The sequence below is a fragment of the Pseudorasbora parva genome, chromosome 11 (genome assembly GCF_024679245.1).
Source record: "Pseudorasbora parva isolate DD20220531a chromosome 11, ASM2467924v1, whole genome shotgun sequence".
NCBI classification, from domain to species: domain Eukaryota; kingdom Metazoa; phylum Chordata; class Actinopteri; order Cypriniformes; family Gobionidae; genus Pseudorasbora; species Pseudorasbora parva.
Window position 1 is genome coordinate 3,824,038 of NC_090182.1, and position 17,136 is coordinate 3,841,173.

A 17,136-nucleotide genomic window follows, 5' to 3' on the forward strand; every position below is an offset into this window, starting at 1 on the left:
TCACAACCGCTTCACATCTCCATCCAAACCTGGCCAGTGGAAACGGTCCCGGATGCCCTGGATGGTGTTGGCGACTCCCAGGTGACCGGCCATCGGATGGCCGTGGGCTAGTTCCATGACCATCTCTACCTTCTGCTTTGGCACCACGAGGAGCTCTTTGACCTCCCCCCTCCGCTGGGCGTGACAGTGCAATAGGCCGTTTTGTACGATGAAGTGCAGGAGAGGATGGGGTGCTGGCTAATGGTCCTGGCCATCGCCTGTTCGGACCTGAGCCCAACAGTTCTTTAGGCAGTCATCCTCCAGCTGAGCCTTCGCGAATAAGCAAGGCACAGCAAGGCAAGGCAAGTTTATTTATATAGCACATTTTATACACAATGGCAATTCAAAGTGCTTTACATAGAAAGGAATAATTAAAATAGGGATAACAAATGCATAAGAAAAATAATACAATGTATAAAAATTAAAATAGAAACAGTTGTAAAGAGAATAAAAAATAAAATAATAATAATTTAAAAAAAAAGATTCCAGATAGATTCCTATCTGCCTGATTCTAAATGTAGGTACTCCTATCTAAGACGGAAAAGATGGAGCAGGTTCGCAATGTCTCCTGGACATTACAAGTCGGCCCAAGACGGGCTCCAGTAGGGGAAGTTACCTTTGCCCCGCAGGGCCTCCCCTTTCTTGAGTCCGCTTCTTACCACTCTCTGCTACCACTAGCAGAAAGAAGCAAAGTACACTGCTCTCCTATTCCAATCTCTTCCAGTCAGAAAGCTCTAACTAAAAGTAATAATCAACACATCTGGGGGGTTCTTGATGGACGGTGCAGCCAGCCAACCATGCGCGCACCGGCGGGACCGGGTCCCCGGGACCATTCTGTAGGAGTTTCTTCCTTGAAACTTCTGGAGTGATTCGTCGGCTGTGCACCCCAACAATCTGCCCTAAATAAGTCACTTCGGGCAGTCCCAGCTGTGCCTTTTTCAAGTTGCCTTTGAATCCCTCATTTTTCAGGGCATTCAAAACAGTTCGTACAGCAGTTAAATGTTTGAATGTGCTTGGGCTGGCAATCAGAATGTCATCCACATATTGTAGGACAACCGATCCATCATTTTCAACAGTCTTTCTTACCGGATCAATGAAGGATGCCAGTACCTGATGAAACGGGGTTGGAGAGTTGCAGAATCCTTGTGGCAACTGGCACCATGTCCATTGGCGACCCCTGCAGGTGACAGCAAACTTCCCTTGGTCCTCCTTGGCTAGAGGGCAAGTCCAGAAACCGTTAGAAATATCCAGTGCATTGAAATAACAGTGTTCAGACCCTATTTCATAAAGGATCGTGGCGGGGTTTGTGACAAGGGGGTGCATCTTTTTGGAAGCTGCATTTAACGCGGTGCAGTCTATTGGGAGACCCCAAGAGTTGTCGCTCTTTTTCATGAGCCACATCTGTGAATTTGTCGGAGAGGTGCATGGTATTATGATACCCCGTTTGCATAGTTTGTCTACCATAGTTTGCCTCATTTCTTAACGGGTATTGTTGTTTGGCTATATACATGGGTCCTGGGATGCTCAGTGGCTGAACTTGGGCAAGCTCACAATCAAATGTATCTTTTGCCCAAACATCAGGAAATTTAGAAATCAAAAACTTCCACTCAGGTAGAGTTTCAGTCTCTTTGTCAACATCAGCCACTGTGCATCTCATCTTACAATGGGTGCCAGATTGAGCACGTTCAGGCCGTCTGTGGCAGATTCAAGAACAATGGAGCAATCAAAATCTTCAGGGCTACGGTTTACAGCACAGTAAGTTTCATAGGCTATGTGAAAATGGTCAGCATATTCTAAAGGGCTTTCCCCTACTCTCTGTTTGACCTGGGTCACACTGGTCCAGGGGTATGGCCTCTGGCCTCTGGGTTGTATGGGGGAGGGATTTCAACCTGTGCATTCAATATTGGGCGGGCCTCTGCATATGGATCCTCCTCTCTGTTATCAGGAGGATTCCTGAGTGGGGGCCACCTGCACTTCCTGATAAGAGTCAGTCGGGATAGAGGGAGAAAGAGACTTGGCAGCATTTTCTACTTTGACACAAATCATTCCAAGCCCCTTATTAAAACCTCCCAGATCATGGCCCACCAGCACTTCCTTTAATTTTGCTATTCTGTCACATGCATCCAGGTCATACCACCCATTAGCCCTGTTAGGGATTGATTTCATTGGTACACCTCCCATTTTACAGCGAGCGCAAATGGCTATAAATTTGGGTTTATCTGACGCCTATTTGTTTTCTAAACAATCTTTTCTTGATCACAGAGAAGGTTTTTAGCAGCGTAAGGGAATGAATCTCATTTTTATCCTAAATTTAGTTTTTAATAGAATAGAAGTGAGTTCTACTCATGAAAACACAAAGTAACTTTTTACTCCTGGACACAGATGCTGGTCCTTACCAATTTGGGTCTTATTTTATTCTACTCGGTATCGTTCTAGGTGCATCCCTGGCAAACAACTCCTGAATCTATTTTATTTGTTTGAGTTCAGGGTACCCCTGTCTGAAGGAAGAGAGAAAGCAGGTTTGCGATGCCCCCTGGACCGTGTGACCGTCTCTTAAGACTCTAACTCAGACAAACAGATCACAGACCAGAGAGACGTGCCCCTGTAGAGGTGGTGCTACACCAGTGGCCCCCAATGGGCTCTCCCCTGTATTAGACACGTGTCTTGCGCTGTCTGCTACGCATAAGCCGTTGCCCGTAGTAACGTGGCGTGCTATCAGCGACCTTCTTATACCCTTATGCTGTTCCCATAAAAACAAACACTTAGTATAATTAATCCCCACTCCTATTGAAATGAAGCTCTCTCTCTCCCCGTACCCAAACTCTTCCAGTCAGACAGTCCCAACCAAACAATAAAATAAATAAATACTACCTTATTTGTTGGTTTGCCAGGGTGTCACCAAGGAATAATTGCCCGCCAAATCCTCCCCCAAAAACTGTTAGGGGTTGACAGTTTTGACCCAGAAACCAGATATGCAAAATAAAGACCAGGAGTCAGGATGTTCAATCATCAGAGAGAATTTCACTAAAGAATAGTTTGCAGTTTCATCAGTAGAGTCAGCTTCAGAGTCCTGATGCTTCCTCATTCCCTCGCTCCTCATTCAGAAACATTTATTGAAGCCTATGGAAGCAATAATATTTTAAGTTAATTTAGTAAAACCTGAAAAAACCTGTGTTGCAAAGAAATTGTAATGTAAACAGTTAACCAGTGATCTAGTATAATGTAATTTGATTGGGTGTTAGATTTAGCATGAAGGAAATAGAACCCCGCAAATTAGTCAGAAGCGACTGGACTTTGGAGCAACACAGTCTTTTGACCTACAAGGAACGGCACAGTTAATTTGTAAGAACAGTTTTTATTTTTTATGTTTTGCGATTCATAATTAAACAGTCAAATGAAGAACTTTGGATTCAAGACTTTTATTCACTGACCTTTTGTGTTGAGTACAAAATAACTTTAAAGACCTAAGCTAGTGAGTAAGCTTGTTGCACTCACAACATTAGTTCATATCAAATGTGTGTTAATAAAACATGTCAAACTCAAAAACTGGAATAAACTCAAAGCTATTAATCTAAACAAGTCGTGTAGACTTTCTACAATAGAAAGTTTCTTTATCAAATATTACGCACACACATATTGTTTTAGTACATACATACAAACCTCACAGCAACACACACACACACACACACACACACACAATTATAAGTATATTGTTATAAAGTTATAAATTATTTGCTTAACATGGGAAAAATTATTATTAAAAACTGAAAGAGACAGAAATGCTCTGAAGGACACTCAAGGGTTAAATTGACTCTAATGTTATATGTAAGAGTGAGCGATGAACGAGACATGGCGGAGGTGATTATAGTGTTGTTACTGAAGCAGTTGACATGGGCAGTAAAATGCTTTTTTTTTTTTTTAATTTAAGATAAAATACATATATTTCTGTAGTGTGAAGTCTGATGTATGAGGAAATATAAGGGGTCACTAACTTTATCAATTCTTTCACTGTTTCTTTAACATTTTTCTGAACTGTAAATGTGTCCTGTGGTGTGACAGCAAAAATACATATTATTGTATAATAATAAACAAATAATGTATTCAATGTAATTATTGCATTTAAAAATCTTATTTAATGATTTAAATGCTTTTTTAAAGAGACCTTGTCCTCTTGTGTGACGTCTTTGTCATTCTCTGTCACACCAAAGGATGTTTCAGCCGTTTGAGTCCGTTCATGATCTTGATAACCTGTCATTAGCAGTTAGCAAGACACATTTGCATAGTTTCCCATGATTATGTAGTTTAACGCACATTTTTAATGTAAAATATAATTTGGGTAGCCTGGATACCAGCCGAATTTAGCCCCGCCCACAATTTTTTTAGGTTGGTCGGTTCGGTCTGGCCTCGCTCCATAGAGGAGTAATTATCCCCGAACAGAAACTGACCAATGAAATCATCAGGGCGGGCTTTAGACGATGACGGACAGATGATCAACAGTAGCGTAATCATCACGTCATCAAAGGGGCTTGGATTATATTTGTTCGAATCTTAAACGGAGAGCTTGTTTGTTTATGCATTCACCTTCCCAATTTCTTTCAGAAATGATCATCATGTTGGGTAAGTACTCTGTGTATCAATAAATTCTTTAATTTTTTTACAACACCAGCAAAGATTGTGTATTCCAGCGCGTGTGCAGACAGGGTTGCCAAGTTTTTACAACAAAACCCGCCAACTACTGGCCCTAAACAATAGCTTCTCGGTGGGGTTCTCCAGAAAAAAAAATTGCCGTTTAGGGGGTAAAATGTGTGTTATTTTGGAAAGGTTGCTGCTAAAATTTGCACTCATGGATCTAAATATCACATAATAGTCGCTTCAACCCGTGGACATAGAAAACAACCCGCGGAAAAAAACGCGGACTTGACAACACAGTGCAGTTGAGATCTGTTGACATTTGACAACTAACGTTATGCGTCGCTCCGCTGCTCTGATTGGTTCTGAAATTGTGCTCAAAAATGTAAAGAATCAAAAGACAAAGCAGTTTTTATAACAACAGGTCCATGTAAGAAAAGAAATACTTAACCATTCACTGCATTTTAAATTATGACATTACTAATTATATTAATTTGTATCATATCACATCAATAACCCATTGATCTGGAAGCAGAAGCAGATTTAACTGTGATTTTCTGCTGTAATAATCAGTTTAACTGGTAAGATCCCCAGAGGGGAAGTTGTGCAGCAATTACATAAGAATGGAAACACAGTCTCAGTGAAGGACGTCCTGAATGTAAGTAAATGTGTGTTAGTTACAGCATCAGAGAATGACACTGTTCCTCTGTCATAGTCCAGCTGAACTCTCACACGCTGAGGATTCACTTCAACAGGAAAGACAGTGAAGGGTTGATCTGGGGATTGTGAGAAGTATTTGCTGTTCCCGTGCAGCATAAACCAGAAATTAGAGTCAAAGAAATCCTCTCCCTTCCTTTGGCTTGATGCTGTGGTTATTCCAAGAGTCCAGCCTGTACTGTCACCAACCTCCACATCCCAGCAGTGTGTTCCTGAGTTAAAGCCCTCAGATCCCAGGACACATGGATACCTGTGAAACCTCTCTGGATTATCAGGAAGTGTTTTATCTTCATCACTGACCGACACACACACACTGGTCAGATCAGACGAGAGTGTGAGACGAGGATGTGCTGTGTTTGGATCTAGAGTCAACGGAGCTGCAAAGAGAAGAACATCAGATTACAGGATGAAATATAAAACACATATAAAGACTTTCTATAAGTCCTGCTATTATTACATGAGGCTTCAGGTTTAATATCATATTCAATAAACGTCTCAGGTTACGTATGTAACCATGGTTCCCTGAGAGGGAACGAGACGCTGCGTCGAAACGCTAGGGGACGCCTCTGCGTACCATGTCATGAAGCACTTGTGTAATCAGTCTAATAGCGGGACGATACGTCACGGGTGAGTGACGTCATCGACCAGGAAGCTATAAAGCATACCCGGACCAAACAGTCACTAGCTTCTGGAAAAGTCGAACAAATCGATCACAGGCATGCCGGGAGTATGGCATAGCGACGCAGCGTCTCGTTCCCTCTCAGGGAACCATGGTTACATACGTAACCTGAGACATTCCCTATCTTGAGGGAACTCGCTAGCGTCGAAACGCTAGGGGACCTCAATACCCACGCCGAGTCCCAAATGTCTGTATGTGTGATTCAACCCAGAAACACACGGGACCCCGGAGTAGAGGCTACATCTAGATTGTAAAACCTCACAAATGTATGCGGAGAGGACCACCCAGCCGCATCACAAACTTCTGACAGTGAAACTCCCGAAATAAGAGCCATAGAGGCAGCCATACTCCTAGTGGAGTGGGCGTGAACCCTCATAGGGGAAGGATGTCCGGCCAACTTATAAGCGAGCGAAATAGCCTCGACTATCCACTTGCTAAGCGTCTGCTTTGAAGCCGATTTTCCCTTGCTCGAGGACCCAAAACACATGAAAAACTGTTTTGACTTTCGCCACAGGGCAGCTCTGTGGACATATGCATCTAGAGCCCTGACCGGACATAGCAGATTTAGCTTCTCTTGGTCTTGACTAGTGAACGGAGGCGGACAGAAAGCCTGCAGCATTACTGGTCCCGGCACGTTGGTCAGGACCTTGGGAACATATCCTTCCCTCGGGAAAAGAAATGCTTTTACCATTCCTGGTGCAAACTCAAGGCAAGAGGGTGCTACTGATAGAGCCTGTAGGTCTCCTACTCTTTTCAGTGATGAAATCGCTAGAAGAAACACTGTTTTTAGTGTGAGGAACTTTTCTGACACTTCCTCTAATGGCTCGAAGGGAGCCAACATAAGGCCTTCCAGCACTATGGCCAGGTCCCAAGTCGGTACCCTTGAGTGTGCCGCAGGTCTGAGCCTCAAGGTACCACGGAGGAAACGCGTGACCCATGGTTGTCTCCCTAATGATGCATTATCTAATGGATTATGATACGCAGATATCACCGACACTTACACTTTCAGAGTCGACGGGGATAACCCTGCGGAGAATTTTTCTTGTAAGAACTCGAGAACTGAACCGACTGGGCAGTTAACAGGGTCCAAAGTCTGGTGCGTACACCAGGCGACAAAAACTCTCCATTTGAGTGCGTAAAGTCTCCTTGTGGATGGTGCTCTGGAGTGCAACATGGTCTCTATCACCTCAGTCGATAGACCCGTGTTTATGAACTGGGCTCCCTCAGGGGCCAAGCCCACAGTTTCCACAGTTCCAGGCGCGGGTGCAGTACTGACTCCCCGGCCTGCGAAAGAAGATCCCTCTTGACTGGGATTTCCCAGGGAGGACCCTCTAGGAGAGACATGATGTCTGGGAGCCATACTCGGCCCAGCCAGAACGGGGCTACCAATAAGAGCTGAACCCCGTCCCGGCGGACTCTCTCCAGCACTCCAGGGTGCAACGCCAGAGGGGGAAAGGCGTACAGACGCAGCCTCGGCCACGTCTGTACCATTGCGTCCAGCCCCAGCAGGGCTGGATGTGTGAGGGAAAAGAATGCTGGACAGTGTGTCGTCTCTCAAGACGCAAACAGATCCCCCTGGGCTCGCCCAAAGTGGATCCACAGCTCCTCCACCACCTCGGGGTGGAGCCTCCATTCCCCTGGCACCACTCCCTGCCTCGACAGGGAGTCTGCCGTTACATTCAGGACCCCCGAGATGTACATCGCCCTGAGCGAGAGCATCTTGCCTTGGGCCCATATTAGCATGTGATGCATGAGCTTCCACAACCGACGCGATCTCAATCCCCCCTGGCGATTTATATACGAGACCACCGAAGTGTTGTCTGACCGAACTAACACATGGCGGCAGGTCTGGGAGGAAGTGTTTGAGTGCTTGAAACACAGCCCCTCCACAGACCTTGGGCCGAGCGGCCACTCATGACCGCTCCCCAGCCAGTTAGGGAGGCATCCGTCGTTAGCATTACGCGACGACAAGGAGCACCCAGAACTGGACCTTGGGAAAGGATCTAAGGATCTTTCCACTTCACCAAGGCACGTAGGCAGCGCCGCGTGACCTTGATTAAGCGAAAAGGGTTTCCCCTCGGGGAGAACCCCTTGGTCCTGAGCCACCACTGTAAGGGTCTCATGTACAGCAGGCCAAAAGGTATCACGTTGGACGCTGCTGCCATCAAACCCAACACTCTTTGAAAGTGTTTGACAGTGAGTGACTGGCCTAGCTTTCAGCTTCCAGAATGGATTGAGGCCGATGGATTTGGCCGTCTCCCTGGTGGCACGAAGAGACAAATCTGCCGCCCGCCTAATTTCAGCTATCGTCTCTCTCCCCACTTCTTCGGTTTCCTCATTTATATCCCCCAATAAATCTGCCTGATATGCTTGCAGCACGGCCACCGTATGTAAACAGGCGGCCGCCTACCCGGCTGCCGAGTACGCCATGCCCACCAGCGCTGATGTCGTTCTTAGACGCTTGGTGGGCAGCTGCAGGGCTTGCAGCAACGATGCAGACTCGGGGGAGAGATACCTCGGGTGCGTCACTTCCACCTGCGGCATCGCCGCATAACCATGAGCTTTCAACCCGCTTATGTTTGAATACTCTGATGTGGACGGGTTGAAAACTCTGGCTGACGCTGGTCTAACCCAGGACCTTGACACCTCGGTGTGGAGGTCCGGGAAAAATGGCAAGCCCCACCTAGGAGGTTGTGTGTATGACGGTAAGAATCTTTCATCTAGCCTGCTTTGTTGTTGGCGTGTTTCATACTGCTCGGCCGGCCAGTCTAAGCTTAATCTGGCAACGGCACGAGTCACAACCTCCATAAGCTCCTCCTGTGCGTATGTGTGCAGTGGTAGAAGTAATTCGTCAGTCATTTCTTCAACACTAACAACATCCAGTTCCTCAGAACTGGAATGCTGCGGCTGATCACGAGCCTCAGCGTGAGCGGAAGAAACCGCAGGGCGTGCTTCCAACTCACGAACTGAGGCTTGAGATCCAGTGGGTAAGGGCAGAGATAGGGGATCACCCGTCTCTAACCCTGCCACTAGATCTAACTGCGATCCCCAGGACGCGAGCCTTCGCTGTGCCTCGGCGACAGCGGGACCCGAGCCCTGAGGACCGCAAGCCAAAGCACTCTCCTCGAAGAGTGCCCGGCGTGATCTTAATGTACGCATTGGAAGTCTCTCGCAATGCTCGCAGCCAATCCCCTCGAGAGCTGACTGGGCATGCTCGAGCCCCAAACACATTAGTGTGTATCCCCACCCGTTATGTGTATCCCCACCCGTGTTGTAACGAGGGCAGGGAGTGACACATCGCCTGAACTGACTAGACATTCTTTCTCTTTTTCTTTTGACACACACACAATAAATGGACATACAATATCACACAGAGCGCTTTGTGAAGACACAGAAGCTAGTGACTGTTTGGTCCGGGTATGCTTTATAACTTCCTGGTTGATGACGTAACCCGCCTGTGACGTATCGTCCCGCTATTGGACTGATTACACAAGTGCTTCATGACATGGCACGCAGAGGCGTCCCCTAGCGTTTCGACGCAGCTCGAAGTTCCCTCGAGATAGGGAACACTATTGTATTGTTAGGGGTTCACAGTTTTGACCCATAGACCATATATGCGAAATGAAGACCAGGAGTCAAGATTTTCAATCATCGGAGAGAATTTTACTGAAGAATATTTTGCAGTTTCATCAGTAGAGTCAGCTTCAGAGTCTCTCAGGGCGGTGTCAGGCCAGACTCTACTCTACACAAAATTACCACACCATTTATACCAATTTCAAGGGCATGATTTACATCATTACAAACACGTGGAATATTACTGATTGGCATAAAGTCTAAACAATGTGTCACGCGAGAATAGATAGATGTTGTTGTTGTTGTTAATCAGGATGTATACATCAGACAATCCCAAGATTGGGATAGTGTTGACTTCAGGGGAGTCCTAGAAAGACGCCAAGAGGTCTAGGGTGTGAGAAAAGCGGTCCAATCCAGTCGGAAGACCTGCACGGAACATGTAACACACACACACACAAGACTCTAGGGCACATCTCTCCTCCAAGGTTAGGGCAGCAGTGAGCTTATCAACAGGACAAGATATCAACACCACATGACAAACGGATCTCCAGAAAGAAAAGTATGGCTCATGTCATCTACCTCATTCTATAAAGAAATATAAAGACAAAAATGTACTTCTATCAATGGGAAAAATCACAATATATAAATGGGAAGAAATCACAATTGGGAGACTCAAATCCTCCCACCCCTTCCTGTCCTGGGGTTACTAACAACAGGCAGGATTCACCTCTTGGAAGTTCTAAACTTCTCTCCAAGGCCCTGTTGGTCAGGACCCAGAGATAGAGGTTAGGCTGTCTTTGTCAGACCGTCTCTGGAAAGCAAATTAGACACCATACTGCAGACATAGAGTCAAAATCATATTAAATAATAGTTAAATGTATTAATGATCACATAAAATTGATTGTCAATAATTCATTATTTTGAAAGGATAATAAATGATTATTTAATTCATGAGGTTATTAAAAATCATTCAAAAGGATAAGATGCATATGATGAAGAGGCAAGGGTGTCGGCCCACTCCCCCCTTCAGTATCCTAATACATAAGCAGAGACCATGAGGAACAGACTTCTGTAGTCATTATGAGTTCACTGTATGATCTGATGATCTTCTGAAATACAGTTCAGATTCATTTAGAAACTCAAGTGATTATTAAATATATTTCTATCAGATGTTAATGTTGTGTGTGTTTCTATCTGAAGGATGTTTTGCACTGGTGTCAGATCTGCTGAGACTCACTGTGTTGGACAGTTTCCAGCATCTTCTTCCAGACTCTGGACCGCAGGTTACCCAGATAACGGGACACATCAATCAAAGCTCCAGAACTCATCCGTGGATCCGGCTGTGGGATCTGGACTCTGGAGGAACATTCAGGAGTCAGAACTGCAGTGAATTTGAGTTCAGATCCACTGAGAGAAGAGATACGAGCAGCTCACTCACCTTTCCATTGAGGCGTTAAAGTTCTGGAAAATATAGAGTTTGAAAACATGTTAATATCTTATCAAACACTCTCATTGTCAGTGGGGCTCAAGTTGTTTTATGCTCAAAGAATGAAGCCAGATTGATTGGTCACCTTTAGAAACGAGACGTCATTGGCTTTCATCATCTCCTCCATGTCTCTGATTGTGTGTGAAAGAGCTGAGATGTGTGTGTTCATCTCCTCCAGCTTCTCCTTCATCCTCTGCTGCTTCTGCTCCTCTTCCTCCCTCAGTGCAGTGATTGTAGCTTCTTCTTCGTCTCTGAGAAACTGATGAAGCTTTTCAAACTCTTCTTTAATCTGACGCTCTGTGTGCTTAGCTTGAGACTGAAATCACATCACATTCACTTCAGTCAGCTCTGTGTGAACACACACTCCACTAATGTCAATAATAAACTGTGTGTGAATGTTGAGTGTTTAACTCTTTACACATCCTCACCTCGATGTGTTGGATTGTTTTATCACACTCTCCTTTCATTTCTTCTCCATGTTTGAGCTTGTTTTGTAAGGACGTCAGCGCTGTATTAAATTTCTCCTACAGGTTAAGATGAAAATCTGTGAAACTGATGAAGCTTTAAGAGGTTTAAACATTGTGTATCTGGATGTTTTTATTGTTATATTCATATTTTTATGCTGAATGTGTTAATCTCAGAAGCATTTGTGCCTGAAAATGGCAGGACATATAATGCTTAATTACAAAAGATGAACATCAAGAAATCATGTTTTCACCAAACAAATATGGTTTTTTGCTATTTGCAATTCTTAATTATTATATCCATGCAGTTGTAAATTTGTGGTTGTACAAATGCAAATACAGGAAGTGAAAGTACACTATATTGGCAAAAGTTTAGGGACGCCTGCCTCTACATGCGCATGAACTTTAATGCCATCCCATTGTTAATCCGTAGGGTTTAATATGGAGTCGGCCCACCCTTTGCAGCTCTAACAGCTCCAGCTCTTCTGGGAAGGCTTTCCTCAAGGTTTAGGAGTGTGTTTATGGGGATTTTTGCCCATTCTTCTAGAAGCTCATTTGTGAGGTCAGGCACTGATTTTGGACGAGAAGGCCTGGCTCTCAGTCTCCGCTCTAATTCATCCCAAAGCTGTTCTATCGGGTTGAGCTCAGGACTCTGTGTCTTTATGGACCGACGCTTTGTGCACTGGAGCGCAGTCATGTTGGGACAGGAAGGGGCCGTCCCCAAACTGTTCCGACAAAGTTTGGAGCATGAAATTGTCTAAAATGTCTTGGTATGCTGAAGCTTTAAGAGTTCCTTTCACTGGAACTAAGGGGCCAAGCCCAAACCCTGGAAATCAACCCCACACCACTGTTTAACAATAACAGTTGTACTACTGTTACGTCGTTCGTCGCTGAAACCTGATTACCTTTTCTCATAATTGTTTTCTCAGTAATCCGAAAACGTGTGGAGCTTGAGAAGTGTAAACTAAAATTTTCAGTTTCAAGCGCGGCACGCATGCGGAAGAATCTTATGAATATTCATGTCAGCTCCGTCCAGTGAAACCGAAAATCAGTGTTGCCAATTTAGCGCCTTTTTAGACCCCTCTAGCGTTTTTTTTTTTAAAAAGCTAGTACTTATCCTGCGAGCGCGAGGTCTTTTTTTCCCCCTCTGCCGTCACACACCTCTCTCTGTGTCTGCCCTGGTCAGTGAATGGCTGAGAGGAGCTGCACGCATGCCGGTGAACATACACACACAGCAGCTGACAGACGTGAATGAGCGAGCTATACATGAGCACACAGGGTTGCCACGGATTTCTCACTTAATGATATCTGCTTCTTTTGTTTTATATCTAAAGAAATTAGTTATGATGAGTTCCATTCTTCTCTTGTTCTTATTGCTTATATTACTTACTATCACAGAGCTTTATTTCATCCAGTTTCTCAATTCAGATTTTACACATATAAAATTTTGTAATTCACTATATCATCATACTCCGATTGTATGACAAAGGTATAGGAAATTAAAACATTTATTGGACAGTCGGCTGTATTATATTATTTTAAAATACAGTAAATGAGCACGGATTAGGAGAGAAAACACGTCAGGCAGACTGAACGCAAGGACGGCGTGATGGCGTCATGGGTATGCTAATTGACGCATGACGTCATCTAGCGACATTTAGCGACTTTTGGGGCAGGCTTTTAGCCTGACAAGCCAGACCCACATCAAGATGTTTGGTCTGGAAACTCTCCATTGACGGCTCAATCTGAGGGGCGGATAAACGGTTGTCTTTCAAACTCCCTCTGCATGCGATAGGATAGCGCTACAACCAACCAGAGCAACGAAGGTGAAGCGGAGCTCGCTGATGATTAAACATTCACCGTATCCGGTCGGCTAAACTCAGAACACATCTTCCCTTTTTAAGAATGACTTCGGTGGCGTTCTTTTCTCAGAGAAAAGCTTAACTCAAAGTCTTTCAGAGTCGCGGTCAAAGCTGATTCGAAAGACCGCCGTTCGCCAGTTTCTGTGTTTACTAGAAGCACGCAAACGCAACTCGGCCGTCGTCATTATGGCCCCGCCCACCGACTCTATACACGATGTGATAGGCCCGGCAAGAGTTAGGGGAATACAGCTCAGAAGGGTATTGAGAGTTGCTAGACGACACTTGCGGATTAAATTTGCTGCCGCTAGGGTGCATCTACATTTCTAGGCTAGCAGGCTTTAGCTACTTTCCTTGGATTTTGTTTTTGAAATGCTATGTTGTCTTAAACAAATTGAGGATATGGGATCTAATGTTTTGTTTGTTTGGGTCCCAGGGCATGCTGGGGTGATGGGAAATGAAGTGGTGGTACTTTGATACTTTGGCAATACTTTGGCCAAAGAATCACTGCAACGATAGCATGTAGATCTTGTTCGGCCACTGGCAAAGCTGGAAGCCTACAGTATCTGCAAATACTTTCTTATTAAGGAGTAGCAAAAGGAATGGGAGGGAGAAAGGAGAGGCAGGCACTATAATTCTTGTCAACCGTCAGTTGTAAATAATGATGGTTTTGTAAATGCTAGTCGCAGGGATGAAGTTGTTCTAACCAGAATGAGACTTGGGCATTGCTGTCTTGCAGCTTACTTGTTTAGAATAGGAAAACATCCTAGTGGGCTTTATGAGTGTGGAAATCCTGAAAAAGTAAATCATGTCATGTTGTCATGCAGTAAATACAGCAGAGAGAGAAGGCGGCTCTCTAAGGAGCTAGCTGGTCTAGGCATAACTGTTTTCTCATATAAGGTCATGATTTTTTCATGTTTAAAGCAAGTTGAAAAAGCTGTGCTCTCTTTTCTTCACCGGTCTGGCATACAGTATTGTTCAAATTAATAGCAGTACAATGTGACTAACCAGAATAATCAAGGTTTTTAGTATATTTTTTATTGCTACGTGGCAAACAAGTTACCAGTAGGTTCAGTAGATTGTCAGAAAACAAATGAGACCCAGCATTCATGATATGCACGCTCTTAAGGCTGTGCAATTGGGCAATTAGTTGAAAGGGGTGTGTTCAAAAAAATAGCAGTGTCTACCTTTGACTGTAGAAACTCAAAACTATTTTGTACAAACATTTTTTTTTTCTGGGATTTAGCAATCCTGTGAATCACTAAACTAATATTTAGTTGTATGACCACAGTTTTTTAAAACTGCTTGACATCTGTGTGGCATGGAGTCAACCAACTTGTGGCACCTCTCAGCTGTTATTCCACTCCATGATTCTTTAACAACATTCCACAATTCATTCACATTTCTTGGTTTTGCTTTAGAAACAGCATTTTTGATATCACCCCACAAGTTCTCAATTGGATTAAGGTCTGGAGATTGGGCTGGCCACTCCATAACATTAATTTTGTTGGTTTGGAACCAAGACTTTGCCCGTTTACTAGTGTGTTTTGGGTCATTGTCTTGTTGAAACAACCGTTTCAAGGGCATGTCCTCTTCAGCATAGGGCAACATGACCTCTTCAAGTATTTTAACATATGCAAACTGATCCATGATCCCTGGTATGCGATAAATAGGCCCAACACCATAGTAGGAGAAACATGCCCATATCATGATGCTTGCACCTCCATGCTTCACTGTCTTCACTGTGTACTGTGGCTTGAATTCAGAGTTTGGGGGTCGTCTCACAAACTGCCTGTGGCCCTTGGACCCAAAAAGAACAATTTTACTCTCATCAGTCCACAAAATGTTCCTCCATTTCTCTTTAGGCCAGTTGATGTGTTCTTTGGCAAATTGTAACCTCTTCTGCACATGCCTTTTTTTTAACAGAGGGACTTTGCGGGGGATTCTTGAAAATAGATTAGCTTCACACAGACGTCTTCTAACTGTCACAGTACTTACAGGTAACTCCAGACTGTCTTTGATCATCCTGGAGGTGATCATTGGCTGAGCCTTTGCCATTCTGGTTATTCTTCTATCCATTTTGATGGTTGTCTTCCGTTTTCTTCCACGTCTCTCTGGTTTTGCTCTCCATTTTAAGGCATTGGAGATCATTTTAGCTGAACAGCCTATCATTTTTTGCACCTCTTTATAGGTTTTCCCCTCTCTAATCAACTTTTTAATCAAAGTACGCTGTTCTTCTGAACAATGTCTTGAACGACCCATTTTCCTCAGCTTTCAAATGCATGTTCAACAAGTGTTGGCTTCATCCTTAAATAGGGGCCACCTGATTCACACCTGTTTCTTCACAAAATTGATGACCTCAGTGATTGAATGCCACACTGCTATTTTTTTGAACACACCCCTTTCAACTAATTCAACTAATTGACCAATTGCACAGCCTTAAGAGCGTGCATATCATGAATGCTGGGTCTTGTTTGTTTTCTGAGAATCTACTGAACCTACTGGTAACTTGTTTGCCACGTAGCAATAAAAAAATATAAGAAAAACCTTGATTATTCTGGTTAGTCACATTGTACTGCTATTATTTTGAACAATACTGTATATGCAAGAATCTGATGATAGCTGGATAACTGTGTAGAGCAGCATTGCGCCTTATAGCGTATAGCCTGCCCGAAAAAAATAGAAGAAGAAGAAGAAGAAGAAGCTACTTTCCTTGGAAAATAGTTGGCAATGCTGCCAAAAATCCCAGAAACCAAAAATCCCGTAACACCGGATGAGAACATGTTGCAACTCGCTTTTAAATGCCTCTGGCTTTAACATCAACGCCAAAACGCTATTTATTGTTTGAATTTCGCATTAAAAATTAATAATAATAATACAAAATCTATAGGCCTAGCTTTGTTTAATATCAAAAGCAGGTTTGGTAATTTGGCGTGTGATGAAGTTGGGCAGCATGAGAGCGTGACACCGAGCCAGCGTGTGTGTCTCAGGCCAAATGAGTGAGAGTTGGCAACCCTGCAAATAGTAGCTACTGTGTGTTTGTCACTGTATTTAGCATGAAATAAGAGACATTTGTCTTACCTTGTAAGATGAAACCACTTCACTGATGGGTCTGAATGTGTGTTTCGTTCGTTTCTCTGAGTCTCTGCACACTAAACACACAGGCTGTTTGTCCTCCAGACAGAAGAGTTTGAGTTTCTCACTGTGTAAACTGCAGATCTCCTCAGACTCTGATGAACGCCTCTCATTTCTCTCCTTTATCAACGATTCACACAACTTTTTTAACTCTAGATTAACTGGAGGATCACCTCTTGAGGATCTTCTCCTGCAGACGGGACACTTCTGAGTTCCCTGAGTTTTCCAGAACTGTTGTAGACACTCTTTACAAATACTGTGACTACAGGACAGAAAAACAGGAACCTTGAAGATTTCATAGCAAATAGGACAAGTAGGATCTTCAACAGATTTTGAATCCATTCCCTCGTCTTGTAAAAGATAATCTACAATTATCTTTCACTTTCTGAACGTTGCTTTGAAAAGTTAATAACGATAACAATCAAATTATAATCTTGGTAAATTCAGAAATACACAATAATCCCATTATAATGTGTCCTCTGTTCTTCACAACACAGACTCGTTTTAGCTTTCAGTAGAAATAATAACACTAGTCACTTCCTGAAAGGTTTTGTA

At 43.8% G+C, this 17,136-nt stretch overlaps 1 protein-coding gene across 1 annotated transcript; it reads right to left on the reverse strand.

Annotated features, from left to right (window-relative positions):
* On the reverse strand, positions 1 to 17,083 carry LOC137093088 (E3 ubiquitin-protein ligase TRIM35-like). The gene is made up of 8 exons (XM_067457810.1): positions 16,528 to 17,083; positions 11,552 to 11,647; positions 11,209 to 11,439; positions 11,076 to 11,098; positions 10,875 to 10,993; positions 5,286 to 5,762; positions 1,126 to 1,253; positions 1 to 174 (listed from the first exon to the last, which is right to left on the reverse strand). Exons 1-8 carry the CDS (start codon positions 16,921 to 16,923, stop codon positions 1 to 3), a joined length of 1,644 nt encoding a protein of 547 aa, XP_067313911.1. The 5' UTR covers positions 16,924 to 17,083.
* Between the last annotated feature and the right edge of the window lie 53 nt (positions 17,084 to 17,136).

Bases quoted from the DNA above. Each gene is read 5' to 3' on its own strand.
- LOC137093088 (XM_067457810.1), bottom strand. From the start codon at position 16,923: ATGGATTCAAAATCTGTTGAAGATCCTACTTGTCCTATTTGCTATGAA. The intron at 11,440-11,551 runs GTGAGGATGTGT...ATGTGATTTCAG, and splicing joins AAACAATCCAACACATCGAG to TCTCAAGCTAAGCACACAGA. The intron at 5,763-10,874 runs GTGAGTCTCAGC...TTCTCTTTGCAG, and splicing joins GCTGGAAACTGTCCAACACA to CTCCGTTGACTCTAGATCCA.